At 31.3% G+C, this 12,323-nt stretch overlaps 1 protein-coding gene across 1 annotated transcript; it reads right to left on the minus strand.

Annotated features, from left to right (window-relative positions):
- Positions 1-3,132: 3,132 nt before the first annotated feature.
- LOC145334541 (carotenoid isomerooxygenase-like) lies at positions 3,133-7,205 on the minus strand. Its single transcript, XM_080180004.1, has 10 exons — positions 7,062-7,205; positions 6,295-6,386; positions 5,860-5,994; positions 5,596-5,742; positions 5,351-5,492; positions 5,157-5,267; positions 4,677-4,840; positions 4,400-4,561; positions 4,237-4,300; positions 3,133-3,905 (listed from the first exon to the last, which is right to left on the minus strand). Exons 1-10 carry the CDS (start codon positions 7,114-7,116, stop codon positions 3,400-3,402), a joined length of 1,578 nt encoding a protein of 525 aa, XP_080036130.1. The 5' UTR covers positions 7,117-7,205; the 3' UTR covers positions 3,133-3,399.
- Positions 7,206-12,323: the final 5,118 nt, after the last annotated feature.

Consider the following 12,323-nt stretch of genomic DNA (forward strand, 5'->3'; position numbering starts at 1 on the left):
CAACTTAAAGACCAACCGATCAATTTTAATGAAGTTGTTAAGCCAACAAATAAGAATATGTTATTATAAAACTTTGTGGACTAGTGTAATAGACAGTCCAATGTCACCTCCCTGCCTGGTTTGAAATTATCAAAATTCTAAATACCTGTCTACTACACATCAATATTTAGCAGCTAAACTTAGAAAATAATTATAGAAAATCAGGAGAAAATTTGCTACGAATAGGTATATTATTAGTACTCTAATAAAGTGAACCTTGTAGCTTGTAAATTGATGATCCAACCCAACCCATCTTTACCCCATCACCTTCCATCTGATCAATAAATGACAGGGTAAATAGCAACCTAAATTAAAGACAAATTTTCCCTGTTAATATATCCACGTATTCCATATCCAGTTATGATATTAATAAAACCGGAACATTGTTTGTAATATCATATCCTACTACACAGCATTTCTAACAATGCTGTCATCCTTTTCTTCTATGTGTCAAAAATTTTACTATCTGTGAATTACACACTTATAGGCAAGTCTCTCGAGCGGTCAGAGTATAGTTTTATGTTCCTTCGTTACAGCTGTATTATAGGCGAGTCTATCGAGCGGTCAGAGTATAGTTTTATGTTCCTTCGTTACAGCTAAATTATTTATACTTCCCAATGAATATAAAATATATGTGAATATTATGACAGAGGAAAAATTGTCGTTAATTTAGGTTGCTATCATGGTACTCGTTTATGGGACATTTTTTTTCTAGGAGAGGGGTTGAATAGGGTGGTTGGATAAATCGATAGTTTAGCCCGCTACAAAATGTACTTTATTAGAGAACATGAAAATCTGGTGTAACATCCAAGTAATAATATATCCATTTACTTTCCATTTAGATTTGTGCCAACTACTACTTTGAGACAATTCTGGCAATGATAGTTAGAACTTCGGTGACAAAGACCTTGCAATTAAAGATTTGATTGTCTGTTTAAAGAAAATATAGTACAGCGACAATGTTTTTCTCTAAGTCAGCTTAGGTTAGGTTCACTGCGCACATGGTTAGGGTGACTGCAGGGGTTAGGCATAAAGAAAAATAATACCCGTCCCTATATTTTAAAAATAAGGGGAAGAGGGTTCTGAGCTCGCTAGGCACTTAGAGGGAAAATACTTTAATAGACTATAACAGTTATTTATCGCATCGCATAATAGACAGCTTTCCTCGGATATTAAAATAAGACTTATAAGATTAAAGCCAGTTTTCTTATTATAATTTTTATGTTAATGTTCTTGGAATATTGTATGTAATACGTTGCTATAAATGATTTTTCAGTATTGCTGAAAACCGATTCTAATCCAGCAGAAACTAATCGTTTTCGAAGCAATACTGGTATTAAAACTTGAACATTTTGTATAAACTCCGTCTGTATAAATGAATAAATAGTAGTCAGCGTAAAATATATGTAGTACAAAAATATTCCAAATATTCAACGAAAAAAGATAAAAATGGAGTAAAAAAGTTAAATTAGCCTTTTTAAAGATAATCATTTAGAAAAATTTTAAATAAAAGATGTTTAGCTGAAAAATCAATTGTTTTAGGGAAAGAAGAAATGCAACTTTTAGCTGATTGAAAATTTTTAGGAAAAGCTCTGCAGTATGGCTTCGAATTCGATTAATATCCGCTGAATTCGAACTGGTTCTCAGCTATACCGAAAAACAATGTATAGTATTACAGATAATTTTAAACGAATATCAAAATAAGAAATAGCGTAGGATTTAAAAAGTTTTAGGGGAAGCTTTATATACTTTTTAGGAGGACTTAGTTCACTTTAGATTAAATACAAAATTTTGAACAACCACATAGTAATCCTTATATAAAAGTATACCTATAATAGGATGCCTGTCTGTTTCTGTCTATGCGTACCGAAGGGTCTTGCTAACCTCTGAACCGATATGGTTTTCCCATGCTCATAGGTCCTGGAAAGGTTTACAGTTATTTCATTTTTGGAGGATAGTGAACCCCCCCTCCCCTCCTAAGGGCTTCTAGATGCTAATATAGAGGGATAAGTCAATGTTGATTAATTCAATACAAAATATTTCAAGATAAAATTTGTACCTAATTGCAACATCCAAGGCATCAGGAAAATGTAAAAAATTCGCCGCCTAATCATTGAATTCATATTGATAGGTAAGGTGTTCATAAGAATATAGAAGTTTTTTTCAGCTAGTAATCTTTAATTTTCAATATTTCTAACTGTCTAATTATCATATTAACTCATTTAAGAGAACGTGGAAGGTTAGAAAAACAGCCTAAAACTATATTAAGACATTTATAAATCTACACTGAAAAGTTGATTCGAGATTTTTAGCTTCAGGTAAAATAAACCTTACATAATTAAATTAGATTTAAATTCTACTTTGCATTTAAAATATTTCGTTGTGAAGAAACATATGTAATAATTTTGTATTTTTTACTCCTCAGGTCAATAAAATATTTTCAAGATTCATAAAAGGCAAAAAGTTAAATACAGGTAATGAGAAATTTATAATAACTACATTTGTTTTGAATTTGCAGACTATATCCTGAAAAATGATCAGACTTTTCAATTTGATAAATAAAATACTAATGATATAATAATTATAATATGATGACTTAATAAGAGAAAATAGTGGGGTGTATAAACCAAAGTAAGTTTTTTGGTAAGAGAATGTAACATGTTCCGAAATGTACTGACATAACTTGCTGTTGAAAAGGCATATAACCTATATCTGACTAATATTAAGCTGTTCTGAAATTGAGGACTGTTTGTACAAAGGAGATATTACTGTACATAAGACAATAATGAATATGGTTATTTAACAACTTCTTTGGTATTTGATGTTTTCTATTCAAATTAAAATAATTTCTTAGTTTAGGGTCTTTCAAAGACGACAACCAATTTTAAATTCATGGCAATAATAATTTCCAAAGTAGAATACATTAGACAATAATTTCGCAATTTAATTTCTGTCAATTAAAAGTCCAGATATCAAATTATTAGATTAAGTCATTATTCTGATATCAAAAATTTTGTTATACCTTTTCCAAATAACTATTTATTTAATACCTAAGCATACCTAACCATAGAGTTACAATATCTATTTTTTAAATATATTTATTTAAACTTAAAACTTAATAAACAATTAAACACATTGATAAGGTATTAAACAGAATGAACATACAGAATGAATTTTAACATACAAGAGTTCACATTTTCAATGGAAACTAAAAAATAAGAAAAAATATTCATAGAAAAAAGAAAGGAAACATAAAACTAAAGAAAATGATTGTGTTGCAAATTTCAGAGATCAAATTAAGTCAGTTGTACATACCAACTTGATTAAGAATTGCATTTATCAATGAACTTATAAAAGAAACTAAAATTGAGCCTCTGGGAAAAGATAACCATGGGCAGACCAAGGAACATTGACAGGTAGATAAGACACAGCAATACTCTCAAGTGTGACAGCATCCATCAGCATGATGTAGCTCTGCTTCAGTTCTCCATCAAATACAAGAGTGAAGAGAATTCCATCATCCTCTGGGAGAGATTCTCCAGGAGTTGGGAAGAACCAGGTCTCAGAAACATAATGATTCTCTCTGTACCAGACTTTGTCTTGGCCATTATTGCAAAGATCCTTCTTGACAATTGCTGTTCTGGTGTAGTCAATCAGAGAGTCTCCGTACAGATAACAGTAGGGCTTACCACGGTAGTTTTCGTTGATGATTGGGAAGTCAAGCATGTTGACAAATGTGTTGTTGATGCTGTCGACAAAAAGGGATTTAGTGACTGTGTTGTTGGCCATGTTGATTGTCCACCTGGAGAATTCATCTGACTTCACATGCTTCCAGTCAGTTGTCTCAGGTGGATTGAAGAGTTTGTCTAAACAATTTAATAGGTTATGATTTATATCATTTGGGAAAACTTAACCTAAAAATCTTATTTATAAAATAGGTACTAGTGGCTACGAAGAGACCTCTAGGGTAGGAATGTTTGAGTTGACTCTTCCACATTTTCAATTATAGTTAAAAATTTGGTTTGATTTTTGTCGGAGTATTTTTCTTTGAAGGGTTTTGGTACCCTCCCCAATATTAATTATTAACCTTAACAGGACTTAAGAAAAGCTACACTGTAAAAGAGAATCATATTGGTTCAGTTTGAGACATCCTGTAACTTTTGTATAAGGATAATGTTGTGAAATAAATCTATTTACCTACAGTCAGGTAGTCTCTTAAGGCATTTGGGCTCCTCTCACAGAGATCTACAACTAACTCATCCTGAAAACAGTTAGATTTCAATTACAAAGATATAATCTGAAGAAATTGCATATGTTGATTTTGTAATTGTAAATCTATTGAGAAAAATCTAGACTCTACCTTGTTTATCTGATAAGCATTGGCATGATGAAGAGAGTACATTGGCTGGGTGGTCAGATGTCTAACATCTCCAGTGTTACGGTTGATGACATAAACATCAGTGTCTGTGTTTTCTTTCCAGGAAAGTGCTTCCATCACATGAAACTTCTTGCTGATGATTTCCTAAATCAGCAGAAATTATATCAAATACAGTAGAGATCCATAAAAAGACTATTAGACTATTAAAGAAAACTGAAACAAGAAATAGAAGAAGTCTTTCCATAGAAAAATAACTTACCAGGGGATCAGCATCAAGAGGATACATGAAGAGAACAAAGTAGTCTTCAGTAACAGAGAAGCTATGAACAAGGGATGTCTTGGCTGGCTCAAAGGTAGCAATAACCTCAGGTGATTCGAAGGCATCAGAAGGTCTGTATCTTTGGATTTCCACAAAGTCCTTGCCTAAACCATAAAAAAATCATTGAGTTACACTAGAAATTGCCAATCCTATTATATAAAGTACTAAGCTTTTTTGTTTGTAGCAAAGGATCTCGCTAACCACTGAACTGATATGGTTCTCCTTTAGAGGGAAGCTTCTTATAGGCCCTGAGACGGTTTTATGCTATTTTATTTTCCTAAATAAGTCTGGGTATGGTTTTATGCTATTTTTCTGCCATTCCATATCCCTTAGTATTTGAGCCCTAGATGCTAGGGGCGCAGCCACTAGTACAATTAGATTGATAAAATGTATAAAAAATAATTGGATAATTCACCCTACCAGTCAAACCAATCTTGGTCATAAACCACAGTGTGTTATCTGTTCCGGGTTCTCTCAGGGGATGGGCACATCCTGTTGTTGGAAAAGGAACTCTGTGAGGCAGGTGCACCCCTGAAAATAAGATTGGGTTACATATTTTCAAAATCATATATAATGTTACAGTAAAAATATCAGTAAATAAATGTAAGTCTTACCCATTGTAGATAAGTCAGAAATATTGAATTGAAGTGCTGCAGGAGCATCAGTAACTGCCATATACATTCCATTGTTGATATCCTTAGCACCAAATCTCCAGACCATGGGATTGAAATTGTCAAAAGCTGTTCCTTCAACCATCTAAATTATGAAATGATTATTGATACCTTAATATTTTTCCTCAATAATGTAACATTTTAAAGAATGTCATTGTTGTGTGGTCTTTTAGATTCAGAAAACTTACCCCTCCCATAATCTGTCCTTCTTCCAGAAGATTCCATTCATTTTCTTCATCAATGAAGGCATTGAGGGTGAGCTGGGGTACTAATTCTCCCTTCTCTACTGATTTAAGATAGTTTCCAGATTCAAGCATTCTTCCACTAAAGAGTACCTAAACACAAAATAATCTTATTGAAATAGTCTATGCTAGATACCTAAAAAATTTGCCACTTGTAATTAAAAATAAGAAATCATTCAAAATATGTAAAATCCAATAAAAAAAAATTACCTTGTCTCCAATGAACTTGAAGGAGTGTAGCTTAGCAAAACCATCCAGCCAATTGTTCATCTGTCTTCGGTTGGATCCGAAACTATGTTGTCCTGGTCCATTTCTAACATAGGTGCCATATAGCCAGTTGGGGACCTAATAGAAACAAAATTGTATGAAAGTTGTCACAAATAATGTTATGTTCTATATGCAACATTAAAAGAAAGAGTAGAATAACACCTTAGCTCAAAAATACTTGTAGTACAGAATTTCTTCAAAACGGTTTCTTAGTTAAAGAGTTTTTTAGAGGATTTAATCAGTCAACCCAATACTGTTGAATTGCTTTATTAAACAATCATAAAGTTCAACCTTAATGTTAGATTGTCAAAAAATAGAAGATATTAATTGCTAGTATCCTCTCTCTTTCTGAGTTGGTGAAAAGGGTTGACCACTTACCCTGGATCCTGCTTCCCATTGGAGAGGTATGTCATGAAATTCTTCATTGTTGTCTCCTAGATACTCAACCCAACCCTCATTCTCTCCATATGCTAAACAAAATATTATTATTGATTTATTTATTAGCTGTTGAGGAATTTGTGTTTTGCTTATAATAATTTTAGTGCCATAAGTAAGCATAAAAATAATAACACAAACTAAATCAAAACCTACTTTCATTAAACACAACTTTATGAAAGTAATTTAATGTTTTAATTAATTAGATTTTGTTCTGCCTATAATATGAAATTTATTTTTCAATCATGTTCAGTCTTGCTAATTTTTCAAATGAATATCCTATAAAGTCTCTAAACCTGATTAAGTGGAAAACTTATTATTTGCTTAAGATGAAAGCAAAAATTATATTTTTTAGGTTGGGGGGATTTCTTAGGGTAATGATATGTTAAATTAATAATTAACACATTTTAATATTGCATTTAAAATTAAACAGAAATGTTATTTTAAATATTTTTTATTAATGCTGAAGTAGTAAAACTTTATGTTAGTAGAAATTATTATTTTATATTCCTACTAGTTGCTTCTAGGGAAAGCAAAATTCATCTCAAGATGTTTATAACATTTCCCTGGAATTATAGCCAGTTTAGACTCCTAATATCCAAAAATTTTTGCTTGACACAAAATAATCTTACTACTTTATATTATAGGATATATTTACACTTCTTCAAGAAAAAAAGTCACAAAACCTTGTATAAAATTTTAATACTAACCTTTATGAAAAATACAAACAGCCAAAACTACAAGAGCTTTTAATGTATAAAACATTATGTTAAAGTTGCTAGACCCAAATGTGAATAAAATGCTAATTTTAAGCCTTTTTATATTAAATGCAAGTTCTCTTCTTGTTAGAGATAAGGAATGTTGTATCTCCTCACTCTTTTCCTAATATGTATTACTTATACTTTGTTCTTAAATTTTTATCAACAAATACAAAGTTCAATGACGCTTTTTATAATCACACCACTTTTAGTTTTCCTCTTTGGACAATTGTAGTTCCTCTATAACTCAAAAAATCATTATGAATTACCAGGAAAGGGAGGGACATTAGCCTGTAAATTTCATTGGTCTCTAAACTTTTATAAGCAGATTCTCCTATTACTTGGATTATAAGTTTTGGGGACTTTGTTCAAGTCTTAATTGGCTTGTACAAACCAGCAGTGTCCAATATTATTCACCATTAGTTTTAATCTACAGAAGAGCTGTTTTTGTTCTTATTTTTTACGTTAATCAATTAATATCGATAATCTTATTCCTATAAAAATAAATTGTATAGTTACCAGGGAGGAGTTTAATATGTATATTACCTTTTTACCCAAATTAAAATTCCTAGTATTAAAATGTGAGGAACAGTTGGGTGATTTCAAGTATTTATGTTCAGCATGAAATTTTAGTGAAATTTTCCCCCCAGCATATTTTCTTAATTCCCCCCCCCCCCTTCTTACCCATTTCGCTTTAGTTACAACACAAAAGGAGTTGTACGCCAAGTGGCTTAACACAAAATATCCAAATCTTCAGCAATTACAAATGGAATTAATTTGCTGAATCAAAGTCCCTGCTCATGTTGAATATATATTGTTTTGTATATTAAAGGTTACATACTACATACAAAAAAGATAGTCAAACACTAGAGAGAAGTTTCTGTTTGACCATTTTATAGTTTTTTCTTCAAAGTTTCCTATGAATTAAATGATCCTTGTAAAAGTTTTTAATTTACAAAACAGTATTTTTTTCTGTTTATTAATATCAGGTGATTTCCTTCAAAGGGAAACTTGGGTTTTCTGATTAACTTACAAAGCAGCAAAAATATGACATGAATCTCATAGCTATTTAGTATTTATGCAATTGCAGGGTGAATACTATTTTTAAACAAAAAAATCTTACTAATTTGTATTACAGATAAAAAGAGGGAAAATTAACTTTTTTGCCAATAATGCTTCTAAAGACAAAATTAGATCATTTTAGAGATTTATCACCTAATACCTGATTTTGCAACATAGAACACAAAAAAACAAAAATAGGTCTTAAAGTCTAATCCTAATTTTAGTAGAGAAAACACTATATAATTCACTTTGTCTGACCATAAGTTAGTCCACATTACTATGGGGGCAATGGGATTTTCTCGGCTGCTTTCCAAGATAGACAGCTGAATGATTAACACATAGTGCATCCTCTCGTTGTCGGGAGTTGATAATTTCTAAGCTTAGCTTAACACTGCATTATAACTAATACGCTAAAAATTGTTCCTTTTGATGATTTGTCAGATGCACAACATAAATAGACAAAGTAGGGGGAATGCCTTGGCCCATACCATGCACAGTTAGGTCTTTCCGACAAAGGTTGTTAAATCCAAGAATTGATTTTCTGTTGGATGGGTGTTACTTAACCTAATTTCCAGGGTGTTAGAACAGAAAAGGAGAGAGTTTGCTCAAAAGTTATTAGACCTGACGTTAATGTGTCAGCATGACTACAGCCTTGCCCACATAAGGTAATTGATAGTTAGGTAGGTGACCCAGCAAAAGTCGAATCCTAAGACTTCCAGGATGGTGAAATAATGCTATACACAATGCGTATGAAGGTGCTTTGACTTTTGTGTCAGAACCTAAATTAAGGCATAGTGCATTTCATTACCCTAGGTTAGGTAACTTCATTTCACTTTGCAATAAAATCTAAAATGCAGCCGTTTTTGAAAAAATTATATTTGAAAATTTCAATCGTTTTGTAGAGACAAATGTTAGGAAAAGGATAAACTAAGTTTATTAAACTTTAAGCAAAAGGTAATATATTTGAACATTTGAACATTGTTATATAAATTAAATCATTATATCACAATTTATTGTTGTTCTTATGTAAATATAGGGAAATGTGAGGGTAAGGCAAATTAGTTTAATTATGTATTGAAACAAGGACATGCCTATAGAGGACAGGGTACACCACGAGATCTTATTTGGTCAAATCTCCAGGGAGAGAGGGGGCATTGGGCTGTATATTACACTAGTTCCCAAAGTTTTCCTATTTATTGACTTATATGAGGTAACAATTTTGGGGACTTTTATTGAATTTTTTTTTTATTTGGTTAATTAAGTTGAAAGTCCTAACATTTCAACCTACAGAAGGGTAATTTTGTTTATCTTTATTGGAAAAGTACATCAATTCATCGGTCATTATCTTATCCCCTTAGATTCATGTGTATCTCTAAACCAAATCTTGCTCAATGATCAGCATAATTAAATTGTCAAACGCCTTTCAGACAACCAACCCTATGATTGCACAATGTCAAGGCAGCAAAATGTTGGGTCGAGATTTGAAACTATCACCTTCCCATCAGCGAGACAGTCGCGGGTTGTGTAAGGGACTTGTCTATTTTTTAATCTACCATATTATTTTGATATCTATTAATTATTTGCTTTTATTATGCGATCAACTCTTAGAGAGGCTTTCTTATACTGTCAAAGAATCATTCAAGTACAGATGTCCTAGCCTATGTTTCTTATATAACCTAGCATACTCTCGTGTTTAAATAAAAAAAATCTGAAAAATAAACAGATTATAAATATAACAACAATATTGTTATTGTACCTTTTATCTTTCGTGCAGCTGCTCGTTATTAATCCTTATGTAAAAGTTGGCTCATGTGAAGGAGACTAGCACACAGGCTAGTCTCCTTCATTCTACACCATTTGAGGCTAGGGTTCTTCATCCTTAAAATTTACAAGATATCGAGTAGTGGGAGGGATTTTAGGTGTAAAAGGGGACATATTTAGGTTGAAATGAATTAAGTTCCTTATATAATGATCCATGTTTTGCAATTGAATGTGTGAGATAGTAGGAGGAGCAATTTATAGACTATTATAAAGAGGCGTATATCATAATACAAATAAGAAGAATAAAAGCATTAAATTCAGGAGGCAATATAATTTGCAATATTAAATCAAGTTATTTTTATGTCTTTTTTTTGACTTTGATCTATTCAATTTCAATTGTAATTATAATATAATTATTGATTTAATAATATACGATTTTATACAATTTATTCAATAAACAAATATCTTATATGCTCAATATTATATTTATTCCGATTAGATAGATCATAGAATTTCCGGAGGCTAGCTTTCTTCACTTAAAGACATTTGAGGCTAGCTTCCTTCATTCTACAATTTAGGTGCTAGTTTCCTTCATGTGAGCCTAAAAGTCTTCATGTCCGTGTGTGCCTTTTTAAAATTAAAATATATGAAGGGTCGTTCCCTCCCCACTACTCCTTTTAGTGTCTCTTCCTTGTTTTTTTTAATGACTTTTGAACTAATAAGTTACAGCTTTGAAATTTTTTCAGTATAGCTACGGAACCGATTAATATCCGGTGGATTAGATACTGAGAAATCACCAGGGAGTAAGGGAGGGGACAATGGGCAATTAATTTAATTTAAGTGTATTTGCTGAAAGACCTTTAAATCCAGATTAATCCAGAAAATATGAAGGAAATTGTAAAGGGAGAGTCAATACAATACAGAAAACTATAAAGAAAAAAGAAGAAAGTTCCAAGAAAAAAGCATTCATTTGAAAATTATATTACCAGCACATCAGACTGACGTAACCATTCTGTAATTAATAACTAGAAAAATCTTTCTGGAACCCATTCAACCCATAGCCCCATAACCCCAAATTTAATTTGATTCTTAGATTGTTTATTAAACAAATATCACAATAAAGTTTTATCTATGAAATGATATTTTCTGGAGAAAAAATTTTTAAAACCAGCCACATCAGAACAAATTAAGTTTATTGATACTTGTTTGCAATATTCAAAACTAACAAACGAGTTACTGGCATTTTGTGCACTAGTACCCAAAGTCAGTCAGAAACTGCTAAATTCTTGCACATTCCCTTTAAGCCTAAAAGTCAGAGACTCCTAAAAATTGAATATTCGATCCATTGCCCCCTCCCAAACTCCCTGGAAATCATGGTATTGCAGACAATTTCCCAAGAATATTAGTATAAAAATCATAAACATATTATCAATTTTGTTAGCCCTTTCAAAATTAATACCTTTACATGAAAATATCCTAAACTAGATTAATACTATACTTCCCTAAAAATTGAATCCAGCCGTTTACAAAGTTTTACAGAACATGCATACAACAAAATATATCATAGAATAACAAAGATTTGAATTTTTGGATTCACCAATGACAAGCATTAGTTATGGATTGTTGTAAACTTATTTTTTTTTTCATTTTCCCTGTTCGATTATAATTTATAAAGTTCATATAACAATACTCATTAAAATTTTTTTTAACACGTTTCTAATTTCACAATTTCTAATTTAAATGTTGAACGTTTTCGAAAAGTTTTTACATTAAACAAGGATTAAAGGAAGCCTGCAAGAAATACCACGCTTTAACTGCTGAAAGACTGCCACAAGTAGACCAAATACCCCAAATTTAAAGCCTTCAGCTTCTATAACAAAAAAGTTTTAGGCATTTTAAAATGACATTTTATGTACAATGAAAATTTTGAAAGAATTGCAATGCTCATGTTGAAAACTTTAAAATTAAACTACGTGGCCTAGAAACAAAATTATAAGCTTATTTTTATCATAAATTTAGGTTTCCAGTAACTAATTATATTTTTACAATAAAAATACCCATTTTTATAGTCAAAATCATTAAAAAAAATTAAGTTTTACTTGTATTGTACCGAACGTTCTGTAGCCAATCAGAAGGCTGAATCAGCTTAACAACTAATCACAGCTAAGCTTGTATTAGCTTACCCCTTTGTTTCCGCTATGTTTTTCGTTTAAAAATGTAACTTAAATCGAATTTTTTCCATAGATTTTGACTATGAAATGTGGTGTTTTTATTGTAAAATGTAATCAGTTACAGGCAATCTAAGTTTCTGACAAAGATAAGGTTATAATTTTGTGTCTAGGCGACGTAATTTAATATTGTTTTTTCTTTTATGAGCATTAGAAATCTTTC

This window comes from Acartia tonsa, chromosome 12 (genome assembly GCF_053477335.1).
Source record: "Acartia tonsa isolate MP-2025a chromosome 12, ASM5347733v1, whole genome shotgun sequence".
Classification (NCBI taxonomy): domain Eukaryota; kingdom Metazoa; phylum Arthropoda; class Copepoda; order Calanoida; family Acartiidae; genus Acartia; species Acartia tonsa.